This window comes from Ambystoma mexicanum, chromosome 1p (assembly GCF_040938575.1).
Source record: "Ambystoma mexicanum isolate Mex_15411 chromosome 1p, UKY_AmexF1_1, whole genome shotgun sequence".
NCBI lineage: Eukaryota > Metazoa > Chordata > Amphibia > Caudata > Ambystomatidae > Ambystoma > Ambystoma mexicanum.
The window spans coordinates 495,657,160-495,676,569 of record NC_090921.1 but is presented as its reverse complement, the minus strand read 5'-3'; the positions used below and the strand labels follow the sequence as shown (position 1 = coordinate 495,676,569).

At 48.4% G+C, this 19,410-nt stretch overlaps 1 protein-coding gene across 3 annotated transcripts in view; it reads right to left on the bottom strand.

The window, feature by feature from the left end:
• DPP9 (dipeptidyl peptidase 9) overlaps nt 1–19,410 on the bottom strand; it is a 1,325,370-nt gene that overhangs the window by 464,174 nt on the left and 841,786 nt on the right. For all 3 annotated transcript variants that reach the window (XM_069649353.1, XM_069649354.1, XM_069649355.1), the window contains one exon: nt 3,825–3,960. In XM_069649353.1, the coding sequence (XP_069505454.1) occupies nt 3,825–3,960 (136 nt within the window). The remainder of the gene's footprint in view (nt 1–3,824; nt 3,961–19,410) is intronic.

The window sequence follows — 19,410 nt, the reverse complement described above, 5'->3', positions numbered from 1 at the left end:
GCATCTTTCATGTCCAATGTTGTCATGTAATCTCCCTGAGAAAGCAGTGGGATCACTTCCTGTAAGGTTACCATACGAAACTTTTGGGGTTTGATAAACTTGTTCGCTGGGCGCAGATCTAATACAGGGCGCATGGTTAGATCCTTTTTGGGTACAAGGAAGTACACTGAATAAATACCTTCCGTTACCTGAGATAGAGGCACGACCTCTATGGCTCCTTTTTCCAGCAGTTGTTGTACTTCTTGGAGAAGGATGGCAAGATGTTCCGGTGTCATGCGACGTCCCCTCGGGGGTCTGTAGGATGGGGAACTGTTGAATTCGATACAGTATCCGTGGGCTACGGTGGAAAGTACCCAACGGTCTGACGTTATCTCCTCCCATGCAGGAAGAAAGGATGTTATCCGGCCCCCGACCGGTGTTGCATGGGAGGGGACGCGAATCTTCGCGTCACTTGGAGTTGTTGGGGGCTTGGGAGCCTCTGGGGGTGGATCCCCGACCTCTCCCTTTACCCCGGCGTTGGCCTCTTTGGCTGTACTGCCCACTATTGGTCTGGTAATTGGTGGCAGGGTATTGTTGATGCTGACTTTGTTGTTGTTGTTGGCGTTGGCCACGAAAAAAGCGTTTGTTGCCATAGCCGCGTCTGGTAGTGGGCTTAGAGATTTGGTCAAGAGTCTTGATAGTATCGAACTCTTTTTTAGCCATCTCTAGAGCTTCATCCACCGCTTTTCCGAAGAGGTTAGAGTCTTCCACAGGTTTATTTATTAAAGACGCCTGTGTCTCCGGTTTAAACGATGAGTTGCGCAGCCATACATGGCGTTTAAGGAGTATTCCCTGCACCAGGGAACGTCCCGCTGTTTCTGCCGCGTCCAGAGAGTTTTTTACAATGCTCTGGTTCACTTGGGTTCCTTCGCCAATAGTTGAAAGTAGGCGTGTACGTAAAGGCTCCGGTGCTTCCTCGGCGTCCTTGCGCAGTTTGGCCCACTGCGCGTCTGCATAGCTAGCAAGCAAAGAATTGTTGTTCGCAATTCTTGCTGAGAAGGCAGCCGAGGCAGTTACTCTTTTTGCAAGGGCATATAGCCTTTTGCCCTCCTTGTCAGGGGGTGCCTCACTGGTGGAAAGTGGTACCCCTGCCCTCTTTCTAGTATTAGATACTACTAGGGAATCCGGAATGGAATGGCCCCTAATGTAGAGCGGGTCTGAGGGAGAAGGAGTGAAAAGTTTTTCAATTCTCGGATTGACCCCTCTGATCAATGCGGGAGTGGCCAGCGAAGGGATGATTCTTCTCTTCACTGAAGCTAGGAGGGGAATGGTTTGGCTGACCGGGGGTTTCTCTTTAATTACTTTTCCACAAAGTCTAATTCTGGAGAGAGCTTCCCCAGTGTCCAGTTCGAAATGTGCTGCTGCTCTGCGCAACAGTGCATTGAAAGTGGGCTGATCGTCAATTGGAGACGTGTTCCTAACCGGTGAATTGTCAGGAGGATTTAGGTTTAGGACATCAGTGTCGGAATATACTGATGGGGATTGCCAGGGGTGCGAAGGTCCTTCTTCAGTGTCTTCTCAGAAGCCTTCTTCTATAATGTCTGGCCTGTCTTCCAGACATTCCTCCTGGTTCTGTCCTTCTTCATCGTCCATGAAATCATCCTCCTCCTCCAAGTATTCTTCCTCCCCAGTGAGGTCGTATACGTTATGGAAGTCTGAGGCTGTGTCCACCTGGGGATCGACTAGCCTCGGATTTTTGGCCCTGGGGTCCTCCTGAGGCCCTTCTCTAGTCCTCTTGGGAGTTTGAGAGGTCTGGGTATTCATAAACCTTTCCATCCTCTCCATACAGAGGTGGAGTCTTTCCATGGTTTCATGGGGTACCCCAGAGCCGTCTGGCGGGGGAAAAATAGAGTCGTCTAGCTGGAAACGGCTTGACCTCTCCCAAAGCGTCGAGGAAAGTGTCCCGTCGCCCTCCGAAAAACCTTCAGGTGTGCTGGGTGACCCCCCGACTGAAGGGGGTAGTCCCTGCCTTTCTTCGGGCTTTTTCGGCGTGTCTTTCGACTTATGCGTAGCGCTCGACGTGTTCTTCGGCGTACGCTTCTGGGCGTCGGCTACAGCGATCCTCGCCAAGCTTTCGGCGACTCGTTTGTCGGCGACTCGTTTGTCGGGGGAAGCTTGCGTTTTCGACGCTATGGGTGTCGAACGCTCTACGGTGGTATGCGCCTTCTGTTGATGCGCGCCGGCCGATGGTTTAGGGGCGGCGCCCTTATTTGCCGAAAGCCCAGTCGCTGGTCGCGGCTGCGGTTGCGAGAGGGGCTTCGAACCCGAACGGTCCGAGGAGGCCGCCGGTGGAACCTGCGTCTCTCCTTGGGCGCCGAAGAAGAGCCGTGGGTTGTGTGCTTATGTGAGTCTTTGTGTGCGTCAGTGTCGCCGGGGTGTTCATCCCCATAAGCAGGGCGTGAGCCGAGCCCGTCGGGGCCGGGGACAGACGACGAAGCGCGAAAGCGCTCCTTAGAGGGGGTTTCGACTTCCGTAGCGGAGGTCGTGTTATCGCGTTCCTCGTCACTGTCGGTGGTAGCAGCGGCGGGTGAACCTTCGGCCTTCGACATCGCGTAGGCCGCCCACCTTTTAACCCTACGGTCTTTTAGAGTTTTAGGCTTAAGAAGCCGACAAGCCGCGCAACCTTCCTCCTTGTGATCGAGGGGCAAGCAGCGGTTACACCGTGAATGCTTGTCCTTCCAAGTAAATTTGCCTTTGCAAAGCGGGCAAAACCTAAAGGGTGTCCTCTCCATAGCCGAGGCAATAAATCGCGATAAACACCCCAAGGGAAAGGAAGGGGAAAGGCATTCTCAGAAAAGACCCAGAGATGTCCCACGACCCCACTCTCCCTACTGTATATGGCCTGCGAGGCCAGGCCACGTGTTCGGCAGCGCCGAAGGATTTCCTCCGCTCGACCCTCCGTCGAAGATTTTGCTCGGCGGAGAAGAGCTTACAACTGCGTCGAGGGAGGGATTATTAATATTATGAGAAAAAACGACCAAAGGTCGATGAGTTGCAATGTCTCTCGAGGAGCTCCGCGTGAAGGCGACCAGAAGCTGGGCGGAAAAAAACAATCTGAGGGACCTCGACGCGTGAGGGATTGTGGGTACAACGCACGTCACTATAGGGATAGTGTTTCAGACACGCCTTGTCGACGTCCCCTTTTTCGACTACGAAAAACAAAATGCAATACTCCGCAGTGACCACTGGATGTCGGACCTATGCACAACATGTGATTCTAAGCAGATTAACAAACATCAGAAATACAGCGCCACGGCGCAGCTTGTATATTTGCTTTGTTCTCTGTTAGTGTAAAATAAAAAACCCATTTGTTGTCATTCCCGCATCCGTGGGTTTTTTGTCTATTGAGCTAGCAGTTACCTAGCTCCTCTGCAAAACCTGGTGACCCTATGTCACGCCTTTGGTTAGGGTAGCTTTGACTCTTTTTCTCACTTACAACTCTGTGCATAAGGGTACAGGTTGTTTCGCTGATAGGAGAAGTTGTTAAAAGGGTAATCTGGGCGGGGTTGGCGGTGGTTTCTTGGGCAATTGAGTGGAAGATTGCGTGTGGGTTGCACAAGAACATTTCCTTAACTACATTGTCTGCAGAGATTTCAATCCCCAACCTACGATGGAGATTAAAATTCAGAGTTCCAGAGTTCTAATGGGACTACAAACTAAACTGCTTTTCATCTCAGGCTCTTAAACAGCAGGTCCTGTTCCCTTGGGGTTCCCGAGTTGGGGCCCAACCTTGGAGTAGAAAGACATTTAAAGATCCAGATCAGAGAAAATTTTGTTTAACTTACCTGCAGATTCCATCATGCTGGCCCAGAACTCTGGCTGCTTGTGCAAAGGATCCTCTTCAAAGCCACTGAGCCGGTACACATGGACACAGGGAGGGGCACTCACGCTGCTGTAATGGCTGACGAACATGTCGAAGTTCTAGCCCCAAAAACAAACAGGAAGAGGATGTACGATGTTAGATCTCACAACGTTGAGGTGATTTATCAGAGAACAAAATGACTGTCAGGGTGTGGCGGTACAGGTCTGCAATTTCTCTCCAAGTAGAATATATTCAGAAAGCAATATTATAACAGCAGCATATATATGCTCTCTTGCCCATATTCTATGTCAGGACACTGAGGCAAATAACATACTTCCACTAACTTTACTTTACTTTCAGCAGCAAAGACATGTCATAATAAACTATATTTCCCGGCAACTCTGAGCTTTTCTGTAGTTTTTAAATGACTTGAAGTCTTAACATCACATGACTCATTTAACCAACCCCGCAGAAGTCTGCATTACAGCACTTGCTAGTCATGACCAAACCCTCTTTCTTTGCAGCTTTTCAGCAGATAGGCGTTAGGACAGTTTTTCTTAAATCCAACCATTCAACCAAGGCAGTGCAAAACTCCACTCTTAGTATAAGGCTGTACCACCTGAGTTCAGGGTAGCGTAAACCGAGCAGCCAGGCTGATCTTGGGAGAGAGGGCTGTAGAATCAGTAAAAAAGAAATTGTAATACAAATGGTCAAAAGAAACACTGAAACCCTAAGTATTGTAGAAATAATGGTTTATTTAAATACAATAGGCCCAGATAAATCTTGGGGGAAATGAGTACCATCACAGGTCATATAAACACATTATAGAAAAATGCAACACTATGCTTGAAGGTACACAGACCAAAGCATATAACGTTATTTGGAACAGGAGTTCTAGGGAAGTCTAATTCTAGTTACTTTTAGATTACGTTCAGTAATATAAGGGTAGTAGACTGTAGCAGTTGTACCATGACGCACATCAAGAAATCACTTATACTTTGTGTACTTTCTGTCTACTTTCTATGAATAGTGGAACACTTATTCTATGTACAGTAAAAACCTTTAACTTCTTTTGTGATAACCCACAGTTAGACTAGGTGAGTAAAACCTAAGGATGTAATATTCTATTACAAGAGCTTTTGGGATCAGTAAACCACAGATTGAGATATGCAATAACTCTTGTAACTTATTTTTAGGATGGCAAACAGCTACCTCAAGTTAAGTAAAACCTATAGACTTTTTACAGGAGCCATCAGCAACTTAAAGGCAGGTATACACCCAAGACTGTTTTTGTGTCTGTCTAAAACAGACCAGGTAAAGCAAAACCCAGTGTTACACTTTAAGAACAACTTAAAGTTATTCTAGGTAGGTATACCTAAAGCAGACTTATTCTGTACAGGCTAACAGCAAGTCTGGGTAAGCAAGACCCAGTTGGGAAACATATTACACCTATTCACTGAAAGAAATAGTTTGTGAAGCCAACAGCATTACTTTTAGGAAAGAGGCACAGCCAATTTACAGGCGAGTAAAATAACCTTACACCTACTTTCTAATAGAATGGCGAAACAGTTTCTAAGGAAAGAAGAATGTTACATATACTTTTCAGAATGGCAGAACATTTCTAAGGTAAGTGTGACACAGAGACAGACAGGCTGGATTTTCCAAAATAAATTCAGTCTTTATTGACTTACAAAAAGAAAAAAATCAAGGATATTGTCCACGTTTGTAAGGTGAGAGTAACAGAATTCCCCTTCTGTTTTCCTCTAGCTTCTTCCGGATTCTCTCCTTTGCTGGTCCTGGGAAGGAAATAAGGACTAAGTTGTTTTCTCCTCCTTCTAGTCCTCATAAGCCCACAGGCTTCCCGCAGCTCCCGTCTCCACGTCTGCCTGGCTCTGCAACAGAAGCGAGAATGATCAGTCAGTCTTTTCTTGTCTACTTGTTTATATAGGCAAGTGTTAATGGGCCAATCAGCATTCTTTTGACTGGATAGGTTATAAAAACCCTCCCAAGCCCCACCCCCTTCTCTCAGAGTGAGCCTGGGAAGATGTCCTCCTGCTTCCTTCCCCAACGTCCTCACCCTGTGTCCAGCCTGCTGGTAGCCCATCTCCTAAGTAAGTTGCATATTCCCCATGAGGGTTTACTCTGCTGCCACTGATTACATGGAGCTTTTTGTCATTGTGTTTTACCGTGCCTAGTTCATGTCTGAAAGGCAGTGTTTCGGTCCGCCCGCTACAACTTGGCGTGGCGAGGCTGTTTTCCATTAGAGAGCCGCTGTCTGCCCACGCTTCGTGCCTCTCGCCAGTCGGGGCTCCCGTCTGCCGCAGGCTGTTATAGATCATGTCCTTGGCGGGCAGCGGATTTCTAAACGCTGGGACAATTGGTTGTTTATTGCGGCCCTTATCACGGCCCCACCAAACCCTAGTGTTATATGGCTCCGCTCCTACGTTTTCGGCAGGGTTGTTTGTCTCTGCCACCGCTAGTTTGTTGTTAGTTTGCCCCGCGAGTGTAATACAATCCCCTAGGTCCTTACACATAACCCCCCAAGCATCGAGCCGGTCGGGTCAATCAACACTTCTAGATAGAGTCTGGAATAACTTCAAATGCCGCAGGTTTATGGATGGTTTGGAAACAAAACTCTTGTAAGGTAAGTAACCACCTCAGCACTCTCTGATTAGAATCTTTGTGTGCAGACAGCCATTGAAGTGGGGCATGATCCGTGAAAACAGTGAACTGACGTCCAGCCAAGTAGTACCGGAGGATTTCAATCGCCCATTTAATTGCTAGACATTCTTTTTCCATGGTAGAGTAACCCACTTCGTGTGGCAATAATTTACGACTAATGAAAGCCACTGGTTGTAATTCTGTTTCACTACCTTGCAAAATTACAGCCCCCAATCCTGATCCTGAGGCATCGGTTATAAATAAAACTGTTCACCAAAGTCAGGACATCGTAGAACAGGATGTGCAGATATCATTTTCTTCAATTCCAAAAAAGCGTTCAAGGCTTTTTCGTCCTGGAGTACATCCCGTTATAACTGGATTTGAGAGCTTCTGTCAAAGGGCTTGCAATTGTTGAAAAGAGAGGAATGAATTTACGGTAGTATCCGATGAACCCCAGAAAAGCTCTTATTTGTTTTTTGTTGCTTGGCATAGGTAACTTTACAATTGCCTCTATTTTGTCCACTTGTGGTCTAATAACACCATTCCCTACTATGTAGCCAAGGTATCTCATTTGTTTAGCAGCCAGTATGTTTTTTGGGGGGTTTATGTTAAGCCCTGCTATTTTTAAGGATGTTATTACTTTCTTAAGATGTTCCAAATGTTCCACCCAAGAGTTGCTGTACACAATTATATCATCCAGATAAGCAGAACTATAATGATGGTGTGGGCCTAGCACTTGGTTCATCAAGGATTGAAAAGTAGCCGGGGCCCCATGCAATCCAAAGGGCAATACCTTAAATTGATACAATCCAAAAGGAGTAGAGAAGGCTGTTTTTATTTTATCTTCGGATCTCAAGGGAATCTGCCAGTATCCTTTTGTCAGATCGATGGTGGTGATGTATCTAGCTGAGCCCAATTGTTCGAGGAGTTCGTCTATGCGAGGCATGGGGTATGCTTGGTACGTGGAGATGGAATTAAATTTCCGGTAGTCCATACAAAACCTGATACTACCATCCAGTTTTGGTACAAGCACGATCAGAGAGGACCAGTGGCTACTGGAGGGTTCACTTACTCCTAGCCTAAGCATTTCCTCTACTTCGGCCTGCACGGCTGTCCGTTTGGATTCTGAAAGGCGGTATGGTTGGATTCTTACTGTTTGTCCTGGTTCTGTTTCTATTCTGTGTTCTATCAGGGAGGACTTTCCTGGATAGAAAGAAAACACATTTCTCAGGGGAAGCAGATGATCCTCCAGTTCCTTCCTTTCTCCGGCTTGAGCTGAGCGCCCCACTGGTCTGTGCTAAATGCTGTTTCCTGCTCTTCTACTGAGCCTACGCTGACGTTTTTGGGCTGTTCCTCGGATTCTTTCCAATCCTTAAGTAGATTAATGTGGTCATTTTGGTTCTTCTCTCTCCTGTCTGGTTGTTCCACCATATAATTCACTGGTCCTAGAATCGCCGTTATCTTGTAAGGACCTCTCCATTGGGCCAACATCTTGTTTTGACTGGTGGGTAACACCACCAAAACCTTGTCGCCAACCTTAAAAGTGCGTACTCTGGTTTTCCTGTTATAGAATTTTTCTTGCACCATTTGTGATCTGCCTAGATCTTCTCTTGCCAATTCACGTAGTTTAGAGAGACTGGATCGTAGCTCCATCACATAGTCAGTGAGATTGGTTGTCTGTTCTTGTTCTTCCCATTCCTCCTTGGCTATGTCTAAGACTGTTCTAGGCCTGTGCGCAAACAACAACTCAAATGGTGAAAAACCCGTTGAGGATTGTGGGGTGTCTCTTAGTACCATGAGCACCCATGGTATAACCCTGTCCCAGTCCTTTCCTGGAGGAGCCATAACTTTCTGAAGCATCTGCTTGATGGTTTTGTTGTAGCGCTCTACTAATCCATCTGTATGTCTGTGGATGATAAATGAAAGTGCATATCTGTTTGATGTTTAACTGTTGGCAGACCCTGCGCATTACTCCTGAAACAAAATTACGGCTTTGATCGGTCACAATTTCTGACGTAATTCCCACTCTTGCAAAGAAGGGAACCAACTGGTTGCATACTTGTACCGCACTGATCCCTCTCATGGGGAAAGCCTGTGGATACCTCGTTGCATAGTCCACCACTACCAGTAGATACTGGTGTCCATGGATACTGGGTTCCAATGGACTTACTATATCCATTCCAACCCTAAAAAAGGTTCTTTTATTAGAGGCATGGGTTTTAGGGGTGGTCGAGGGGGTTTTATGGGGCTCGACTTCTGGCACGTCTCACATTCCTCACAGTATTTAGCCACTTCTCGATAGACTCTGGGCCAGTAAAATCTCTACAGATTTTTATCTAGGGTTTTTTCTCTGGCCATATGCCCCCCTGTCGTGTCGTCATGCGCAAGTTTTATTATGGCAGGTCTGAAACTGGCCGGTACCAATAGGGGTTCCACCTCCTGATCGCTATGATCCTTGGTAATTCTATATAGAAGGCCTCTCAGGAACTTAAACCTGGGGTACTCCTCGTCTTTTTTTCCATCTATTGCTTGCTCCCTTACATTTCTCAAGGTTGGGTCTATGAGGGTCTCGCTTCTAATTGATACTCTTTTGTTCTCTGGAATCCAGTCCACCAGTCCACTGAACCTTTCCATCCATTTCTTTTTCTCGTTCCGTACCTCCCTCCTACTCTTCCGTGGTGCCCGGTTGTTTTCCCCTACAATATTAGTATGTGCATAAGGGGCTGCTAGCCAATCCGTGTCCATAACACACTCTTGGAAGGTTGGTAAATCTGTCCCTATTAACACTGCACTGGGGCTGGTATCTGTGGCATAACTGCTACCTCCATTTGTGTGCTGACCCCATTAACTTCTAGAGTGACCTGCTTAGAAGGGTAGGCTTTCGTGTCATCATGTACACTTTTCACTGGAATCATGTTAGCCCCCCAGGTTCCCGATGCACTTACTTCTGGTCTGATGGCGGTCTGTTCGCTTCCACTGTCGAGAAGACCTTGCCTTGGAATTCCATCAACACGGACATCCACCAGTACGGCTCTCGTCTTCTTCGGAACTCCCGGTTCTGCACATGTCCAATCTCCATTGGTTCCGGTTTCTGTTTTCGAGGGCAGAACCTGGCAATATGCCCCCATTCTCTGCAGTCAAACACTGTGGCTGTCGGTTGGTGATGGGCCACGCCACCCCTTTGTCAGTGTGCTGTGGTTTGAGGTCTATAGGTATGGTAGCTCATGAGTTTGTGGACTTAGTCACTTCCAACAGAGTTGTTCGTACTCCACCTGCCTTTTGGAAAGCAGTGGCGATGTCGATAGGCTTCATTTAGGGTTAGCCGGTGTTGTTGCCTGACCCATCGTTGCATCGTTGTGGGAAGAGCTTCCACAAATTGTTCCAGTTTTACCTTCTCCAGTATCTCCTGAACAGTACAGGAAGATGGTTTTAACCACTTATCGGCTAAATCATGTACTCTATAATACAGCTGCCTTGGGGTCTCGCCATTGCACAATCGGGCCTCTCTTGAGTTTTTGGCGGTATGCCTCTTGGTCCACCCCCATCCTTTCCAAAATGGTTCTCTTAATGTCTGCATATGTGGTATCCCCATTCGGGTTAGCTGCCTGGTAGGCTCCTTGCATAGAGCCGGTCAGCAAGGGAGCTATAAAGTGTCCCCATTTCTCTACCGGCCACTGTGAATTACGTGCTACCCGTTCAAAGTTTGTGAAGAAGTATCCTGGATCGTCTCCTTGTTGATATTTCTGTAGCACGTTGGTAGGAGCCGGTGTTGGTCCTCTGGATGCAGCTACTGCTTCAGTAACTTGTTTTAGCGCATCTTGGGTTTCCGCTTGCAACTGTAAGGCCTGCTGTAACGTTTGCCGATCCGCTTGGGCTTGGTGACTATGGACCTGAACAAGTTGCTGCAGCTGTTGTTGTCCGTCGGCTAATGCCTTAATTATGGCTTCCATTGCGTGTTTTAAATCCCACCGCTGCCACCAAACTCTGTGACACAGAGACAGACAGGCTGGATTTTCCAAAATAAATTCAGTCTTTATTGACTTACAAAAAGAAAAAATTAAGGATATTGTCCAATTTTCTAAGGTTGAAAGTCTAACAGAATTCCCCTTCGGTTTTCCTCTAGCTTCTTCCGAAATTCTCTCCTTTGCTGGTCCTGCGGAGGAAATGTTAATGTTAAAGAATATTTGTACCGCGCACTATCACCACCGGAGTGGTCCCCTGGCGCTCTGGCGGCTCTGAAAGAGGGGGGGGGGTGAGTTAGTGGGAATAAGCTGGAAAAGTGCAAGAGAGCAGTGATTTGCTATTGGCAGCCTCAGCCTGGTGGGTCCGTCGGCTGGGCTTGGGGTGTTTTACGGTCGGTAGTCGTTGTGTGCTGTTGTGCAAGTCTATGGGCCTCATTACACGGATGGCGGTGGACCAAGGTGCTATTAAATACCGGCACCGCCTTGGTGGAAAGGGGAATTACCGCCCTATTCCAAGGTTGGTGGGGCGGGAATTCCCCCTTGCCCCATTGCCCTTCCCCATTCCCATTTTTGCCCCATAGGGCATAATGGGAATGGGGAAGGTGCTAATTACGGCACCGCAAATTGCGGTACCTTAATTAGCTCCCTGGTCCCTTTGCGGGTTGGTTTTTAACGCCTGCAAAAAGCAGGCGTTAAATTCCCCAACCCGCAAAGGGACCTCGTAGTAAGGCGGTAAGGTTTTACCGGTACCGGTAAAATACCAGTAAACCCTTACCGCCGTCCGTGTAATGAGGCCCTATGTGGCATTTGTTTTGTTGTTGCAGTGTAGTGAAGTTTGTGCGGATTGCTGCGTTTTAGGCTCGTGGTTGTGTTTGGTTAGAGTTTGAGAGGTGTATGCTAGTGGATAATAAATAATGGACTAAGTTGTTTTCTCCACCTTCTAGTCCTCATAAACCCACAGGCTTCCCGCAGCTCCTGTCTCCACGTCTGCCTGGCTCTGCAACAGAAACGAGAATTATCTGTCAGTCTTTTCTTGTCTACTTGTTTATATAGGCAAGTGTTAATGGGCCAATCACCATTCTTTTGACTGGATAGGTTATAAAAACCCTCCCAAGCCCCGCCCCCTTCTCTCTGAGAGTGAGCCTGGGAAGACGTCCTCCTGCTTCCTTCCCCGACGTCCTCCTGCTTCCTTCCCCAACGTCCTCACCCTGCGTCCAGCCTGCTGGTAGCCCATCTCCTAAGTAAGTTGCATATTCCCCATAAGTATTTACTCTGCTGCCAATGATTACGTGGAGCTTTTTGTCATTTTGGTTTACCGTGCCTATTTCATGTGTGAAAGGCAATGTTTCGGTCCGCCCGCTACAACTTGGCGTGGCTGTTTTCCATTAGAGAGCCGCTGTCCGCCCATGCCTCGTGCCTCTCGCCAGTCGCGGCTCCCGTCTGCTGCAGGCTGCTATAAATCATGTCCTTGGCGGGCAGCGGATTTCTAAACGCTGGAACAATTGGTTGTTTATTCCGGCCCTTATCACGGCCCCACCAAACCCCATTGTTATGTGGCTCCGCTCCTCCGTTTTCAGCAGGGTTGTTCGTCTCCCCCACTGCGGTTTCGTTGTTAGTTTGCCCCGCGAGTGTAATACAATCCCCTAGTTCCTTACAGTAAGTAATAACTTTTGTAACTGTTCACTCTCACAGTTTGTGATGTCTCCTTGTTTCCGGACTCGCTGATGCTCTGTATGGCGCTGTTGGCGGCGCTTGGCAACAGTACAGAGGACGTCTCTCAAGATGGCCACCATTTCTGATAGCAACATTGTATACGTTGCCCAGGGCTCTAGGAGTCTGACTCCTCCCACCATCATGGATTGTGTTCATGCGAGAGCAACGGAGCAGCTTCGCGTTGCGACTCCATTCATTGCTTCGTTCCGCAAGTTCGAATTCCTTCCATCTAGTCTAAACGTGCAGGCACCCACACTCCACTAATGCTTTCATTTCCCTTCTATATTTCCTCAGAATTCTTGCTACGCTACTTGCATTCTCCTCATTCCAAGCTCTGGTGTTAGGGAGAATTCTCATAAATGGGCTAATTCCGTCACCTTAGAGACCCCCAGCAACTTTGCTGGATGTTGAGGACTTGATTTTTTTTACCTGGAGAGAGTGTGAGCCTTTTTTCCCCACTCTCACATGTATTTTGATGTGTGTTTTACTCTTGTGTTCTTTGATTATGGAGTTTTAGACAGCTCCATAGGCATCATCTTTTCATGTGTGTTACACAGTACCCTCAGTGCAGTGACACAGGGAAGCTTTTTAGACTGTCCCAAGGTTTAAATACCTTCTCTGGGATAAACTACTATTTCCCGGAGAATGTAAAGTTAAATTGACTTTACTAGTCTTTTTAAATTCCTAGACCCAGCACACACTATCTTACAATAGAGTGCTTGAGGGGTTACCTATTATCCCCTGTGTCTAGAAACTCATGTAGCAGTCAAATTCGACCCATTCCTATCCGAATGGCTGGTGGCAGTGGTTTTACAACAAACTACCATGATTTTTCCTGACCGCGAACACCGGTAGCTAAGAATCGCGTGAGCCATGTTTTTCAAGATGGCGCATCAGCCCCCTTTGTTTAAACAGGTCCCGGTCTTTTTTTGCCATTTTTATTTGGAAAGGTCCTTCTACAGTTTGTCTCTGCGCGTCAAACTAGGTTTGGTCCCTTTGTTTCTATGCCTTTGGCGGGCCTCAGGACTGAAGACTGCCTCTTGCGCCTGAGTGTCTGGGGTGGGCAGGAAGTGAGGGAGGTGCCCGAAACTCCCTGTGCTTAGTCTCCTAGGAGACCCAAATGCACTCTGGCATGATTGGCTGGCTGACTCTCCCGCAAGGACAGCCAACCTGCTGGGTGAGCGGCAGCTAGGCTGGAACGAATGGGGGAAAACTGTTTAAAAGGCTAGTCTCTTGGAATGAAAGGCAGAGTCGACCACTGGAACGGAAGAACCGAATAAGAGCTGGAAGAGGACGGCTGCTGCAACTACTGGACCGTTGGTTTGCCCGGTGGAGCCCTGCTGCAGGTCCGAATCACCAAGTTCATCTCGACTTCTTCCTTTGAGTTGGTGGGACCAATCAACTCGTAATCCACCTGGATACCATTCTCGGAGCTGGTTAGGATTAACCAGGGGGAAGGACACCAGCTTGTGTGCTTGAGAACAGCAACCGGAATCAAAGATTTGCCAATTTGCCAGCTTTTGTGACACGTCCCTGTGCAGGAGTCCCCCAACATCCTCCCTCTTGTCCCCATGAATGAGGCTCAGGAACAGCGAGATATGCAGGAACAGAAGTCTTCAGCTGCATCTTTTTCTTCAATATAAGGCACTGTGAAATCCCGACCAAGAGAACTTACCTGTCACCGAGAAAGTTCATGTAACTTTGGCAACTTGCAGGCCTAGTCAGCTTGTGACCCGACATATGAACCTTTCTTCCGTGAACTACTTCTAAGAACCGTGGCAAAGACTTTTCCATTTTAAATACCAGAACCGTTTTTACTTATACAAGACACTAGCCCATTGAATTTGACCTACCTATTGCATTGAATCAACCCCTCTGGTGAACTCAAACTATTTGCACAGTTTTAGAGTAACTGTACTATTAGTTTTATTAACTTATGCCTTTTTGCTCCTACTTCAACGCTATTTGGCTCCTACTTCAAGGGAGCTCAACTGCTTAGTAATCATTACTGTAGTATACTTTGTGTGATATTGGTTGCCCCATTTAGTGAATGCTTTATAAATGATTGTGTAATACATTAATAAGTGCTTTTACCAAAAAACCTTGAGTGTAAGTGTCTATCTAAATACTTGTCATTGTAGACCTTTGTGTAACAGCCTTACAAGCTCATATTCCCTCATGAGATAAGCCTGGCTGCTCAGCGCTACCAAAAACTGTGTGGTACAGACTTATACCAAAGGTTGGTTTGGCTTACACCTGTAGTCCTAGTTGTGTGTAGTGGTCCCAAAGGGTACTGCATACAAACTCTGCCTAACTTCCGGTTCTACTTAGATTAGGTTCAGTCCCAGACCCCCTTGACTCCCGGTACGTGTCCTTCCCGCTCCACAGTCTCTGTGCGATCGGATAAAGTTCCCTCTGATTACTTCTATTTTTGTCCCGACTTAGAGATTCTCAGAGTGCAGACCGCTGCAGCGATCAGCTGTGACAAGCTTGATTCAAGCCTTGCCGCCTCCCTATCTCTTGAATACTGCAGCGTGTCTCTCCACACAACACAGTGCTGTACCCACACCTTCTTGCAGACCGCGGCAGAGATCAGCTGCGGCGAACAGACTGCAAGGCTTGCAGCCTCCCTCTCCTTTGCTAACCGCAGCGTGCCTCTTCACATAACACAATGCCTTACCTAAGCTCTATTCTACGGTCTCTCACCTTCCTTACTTTGGTAATTGTACATGCACCATCTAACATTGCTGAACCTCAGCCTTCTCTAATAGCACAGACCCCCGGCTGTTGTGGAACCCCTTTTAAAGCCGACATCAACCTCTGCTGTTAACTGCCATTCAGAGGGTACATCTAACTCTCTTACCTTGGGGGTGGGAAACAGAAGTCTCCTGAACCCTCTCTGACATGTACATTTACCTTACAGGGTTGCCCTTAGATTGCATTGCAGCACTGCAGTGGAAAGTGATACCAAGTCCAGCACATCACAACACGTCTCATTTGGAACAGGGTTTTCTTCCCCTTGAGGGTTTCCCTGGAAGCTCTGCTCTTCCCTGCCTATTGCCAGGGGGTGAGCAGAGTGACTAGGAGGATTCTCTTATCATCTGGACTGCTGTGCCTGCTACAGGTTGGTGTCAGTTTGTTATTGATGCAGTTTTGGTTTTATAGTCTATCACAGAGTTACAGTTATCAACCAACTTATTTTGCAAGTAAGTAACTTTTAAACACTTATTCTCTTTTCTAGGCAAAAGGCCAGTTCCTTAGAAGTCTTTCCATTATTCTTGGAGCATGAGTGTTCTCAATGGCAGAAGGGGGGTCACTAGGGTCTAGTGTCCAATAGGTGGGTGGGGATAGGTTCTTAAGTAGCAAAAATCAGAATTCCTAAGGAAGACTGTTAGAACAAGTAAGTACTTTACTTTAGAGTTAGTTGAGGGTCCAGGGGCTGCAGAGAAGACACACTAGGAGGATTCCAGCAGTGGGCCTGGGTGAACTGGACAAAAGACCTCCTAATCACAGTCAACATCCCAAAACTACACAGGAATCACAAAAGACTTCAGGTAAGTAAATACCCAAGCCAGCACAGTACCTCAGCACAGAAGTAGATTTTGCAGGAGAACTTCAGGATCTGCAGCCAAAAACACAGTTGTTGAATTCCTTCATCAAGAAGACAGAAGACAGGACACTGGAATGACCTTTGCAGCAAGGATCACTGAGAGGCTCTAGGCAAGGTTTTCCTCGTGGCTGGATGCGGCTCTGTGGATTTGGTGCCATTTTCAGGAGCACAGAAGAAAGCAGAATATCAGCCATCGGTTTCTCATCATGTGCAAGGTTCAGCACTCTGGTGGAAGGGACTTTTCGGACTGTAATCGTGCCTCTGAGGATCCAGCAGGATGCCCACGAATTTTCTGCGAGATTCAGAATTCAGTAGAGTCTGCACTGCACAATGTTTTGAGGTACCAGGGTATTGGGGGGGTATGGAAGCCCCGCAAGGTCGCTGCATGGCTTGGGATGGCTCAAAATTCAGGTCTTCTTGAGTCTAGTGGGTCTCACAGCCTCTGGGTCGTCGTCATCAGAGTGCCCAGTTCGATTGGAAGAACAAGTTACTCTCTTACCTGGTAACATTCTTTCAATGGGATGGTCAGACGACGTATTCCATATCTATGACAGTAATCACCACAGCTGTGCTGCTTCGGAAAATCTTTCTGCGTCTGCGTCCTGCGTCGATGACGTCGAAACGCCGCCCTCGAGGACCTCCTTGGACGGCCGATGTTATAAGTAGGACGCACGACGCCCGTAGCCTCAGTTGTAGTTTTTTCCCCAGAACGTGAGGCACCAGTCTTCTGCCAGTCTCACCACACAAAGCCTTGCGGAAACGTAAGCTGCAATCGCATAAGAAATTCTGTAGCGGGGAAGGCAGGGAGGGAGCGATATGGAATACGTTGTCGGACCATCCCATCGAAAGAACGTTACCAGGTAAGAGAGTAACTTGTTCTTCGAAGGGATTGGGTCCTCCGACGTATTCCATATCTATGACAGACTCCCAAAGCAGTACCAATGCAAGGAGGTGGGAAAAGAATTTTGAAAACAGAAATTTAGAATGCCCAATCAAATTGCGGAGTAAATGACCGCCTTGCCAAAGTAAAGGACACCTCCATCACGTCTTCAGGGAGGTCCCAATCTTTATACCTCAACCTTTCAGGAACCAAGCGTGAAGGTTGGGAGATCTGACCTCTGGATGGAGAACCTGACCCCCCTCCCGTGAGAGCAGATCGTCTCGGTAGGGAAGACGACGTGGAGGACAGATGGACAAGTCGAGAAGGTCCGGGTACCACGTCCTCCGGGCCCACGCCGGAGCAATGAGGATCATCCGGGAACCGAACCTCCGTAACCTCCACAGTACTTGCGGGATGACGGGGACTGGAGGAAACGCGTACAGCAGTGGGAATGACCACTCCACTATGAACGCGTCTCCTAAGGCTCCGTTTGGAGGAAATCCCTGCGAGCAAAACCTCTCGCACTTCCGGTTGACACTGGAGGCGAAGAGATCCACTTGAGGGGTCCCCCAAAGGGCAAAGATCTCCAGGAGAATCTCCTGAGCCAACTCCCACTCGTGAGAGATCGCGCTCTGCCTGCTCAGAGTGTCCGCCGTCACGTATTTGTCTCCGGCCAGATGAACTGCCGAGTTAGAAACTTCCTGCTGGATTGCCCAGAACCAGAGCTGCATCGCCTCCCTGCACAGAGGAAGTGACCCTGCCCCGCCCCTTTCTGTTGAGGTAGTGCATGGCCACCGTGTTGTCCGTCAGGATCAGGATATTCTTCCCACGCACAGTCGGCAGAAAAGCCTTCAGGGCTAGCCTGATGGCCCTCAGCTCCAACAGATTGATATGGAGTCTGGACTCCGACGGAGACCAACGACCGCTGACTGTCAACTCGTTGGCATGAGCTCCCCATCCCGTGAGGGATGCGTCCGTCACGATCGTCACCTCCGGCCAGGGTAGCCAAAATGGAGCCCCCTTCATCAGATTGTCTTCGACGGCCCACCACAGAAGGTACTCGGTCGCCCAGGACGGCACCTGAACAGGGTCTGACATCCTGCCGGAGGACTGAGACCACTGGAGCTTGAGTGCCCATTACAAAGATCTCATCCGCAACCTGGGCTCTGGCACCAGAAAAATGCAGGATGCCATGAGGCCGAGCAATCTCAAGAACTCAAATGCTGGGAGACTCTAGGCAAGCTGAAACTTGTGCACCATCTGCTGAATGTGATGAGCCCTCACCTGGGGAGGAAAACACTTCACCAGGGACGTGTCAAGCACTGCTCCGATGTACTGGAGCCTCTGAGTCAGTGTCAAATGGGACTTCTTTAAGTTGAGGGAGAAGCCCAGCTTGTGGAGGGAGTGGAAGGTGACTGACAGATGATCCAGGACTTGCTTGGTAGAGCGCGCCCTGATCAACCAATCGTCCAGGTAGGGGTAGACGTGAATCCCCCCTTTCCTTAGATAGGCTGCCACCACCACCATAAGCTTGGTGAAAACCCTCGGGCGGAGGTCAATCCGAACGGCAGGACCCGTAACTGAAAGTGCGAGTCGACAACCGCGAACCTCAGGTACTTCTTGTGCTTGGGATGTATCGGCACATGAAAATAAGCGTCCTTGAGGTAGAAAGACACCAACCAGTCCTGAAGTTGAAGTGCCTGGAGGACTTGAGAAAGAGTAACCATCTTGAACTTGTCCTTCCTGAGGAGCTTGTTCAAACCGCACAAGTCCATGATGGGTTTCAATCCCCCGTCTTTCTTTGAAATCAAAAATTAAGGGGAATACCATCCCTTGTTGCACTCCGCTACAGGCACTAGTTCTATGGCGCCTTTCTCCAGCAGGGATTGTATTTCCTGCGCAAGGAGCGGATCCGGACTCTTCAAAGAGAGATTCCCTGGTGGATTGTCGTGAGGCCTCTGCCAGAAAGGAAGACAGTAGCTGTGGGCTATGATCTCCAGAACCCACACATCTGAAGTAATGGCACACCATTCTACAAGATGCTGCGCCAGCCTTCCCCCAAACCGGCGAACCATGGGACATGGCCTCATGACTGAGCTGAAGCGGCTGCGGCATTGCCTGAGGGTAAAGAGGCAACTGCCCAAGCGGCCTTGGCACCTCGAGTACCTTGTTTTCCACCTCTGGTACTCCTACGGTGGCCCCTTTGACTTGCAGCTCCTCTCGATTTACTAAAGGATGAGTAATATCGAAAGGAACCTCCCCTCCATTGCTGTCCCCTAGGACGAAAAGGCAGAGGTTGGCGAACTGCAGCGCTCAACAACTTCACTGCAGCTTTGGAGGTCTGCAACCTCTCAAGGCTCTTGTCAGCCTTGCTGCCAAAAAGATGTTCACCATCAAAGGGCATGTTGAGGAGCCGGGCTTGCACATCAGGAGCAAACCCCGACTTCCGCAACCATGCAAACCTGCGTATTACGGTGCTCGCCGCCATGGACCGGCTGACACAATCTGCCATGTCCAGACCCGACTGAACGGACTCACACATGGCATTCTTGCCATCGTGCACCATAGCAAGAAAACCATCCTGTTCCTCCCCTTTGGGAATATGATCAGCCGCTACCGAAATACAGTGACAAGGCACACACAGAGTTGGTTGCCTGTAAAGCCATACCCCCTGAAGAAAACACTTTCTTCGCCCAGCCATCAAAACGCTTGTCGTACCTATCAGGAGGGATGGTAGGGTACG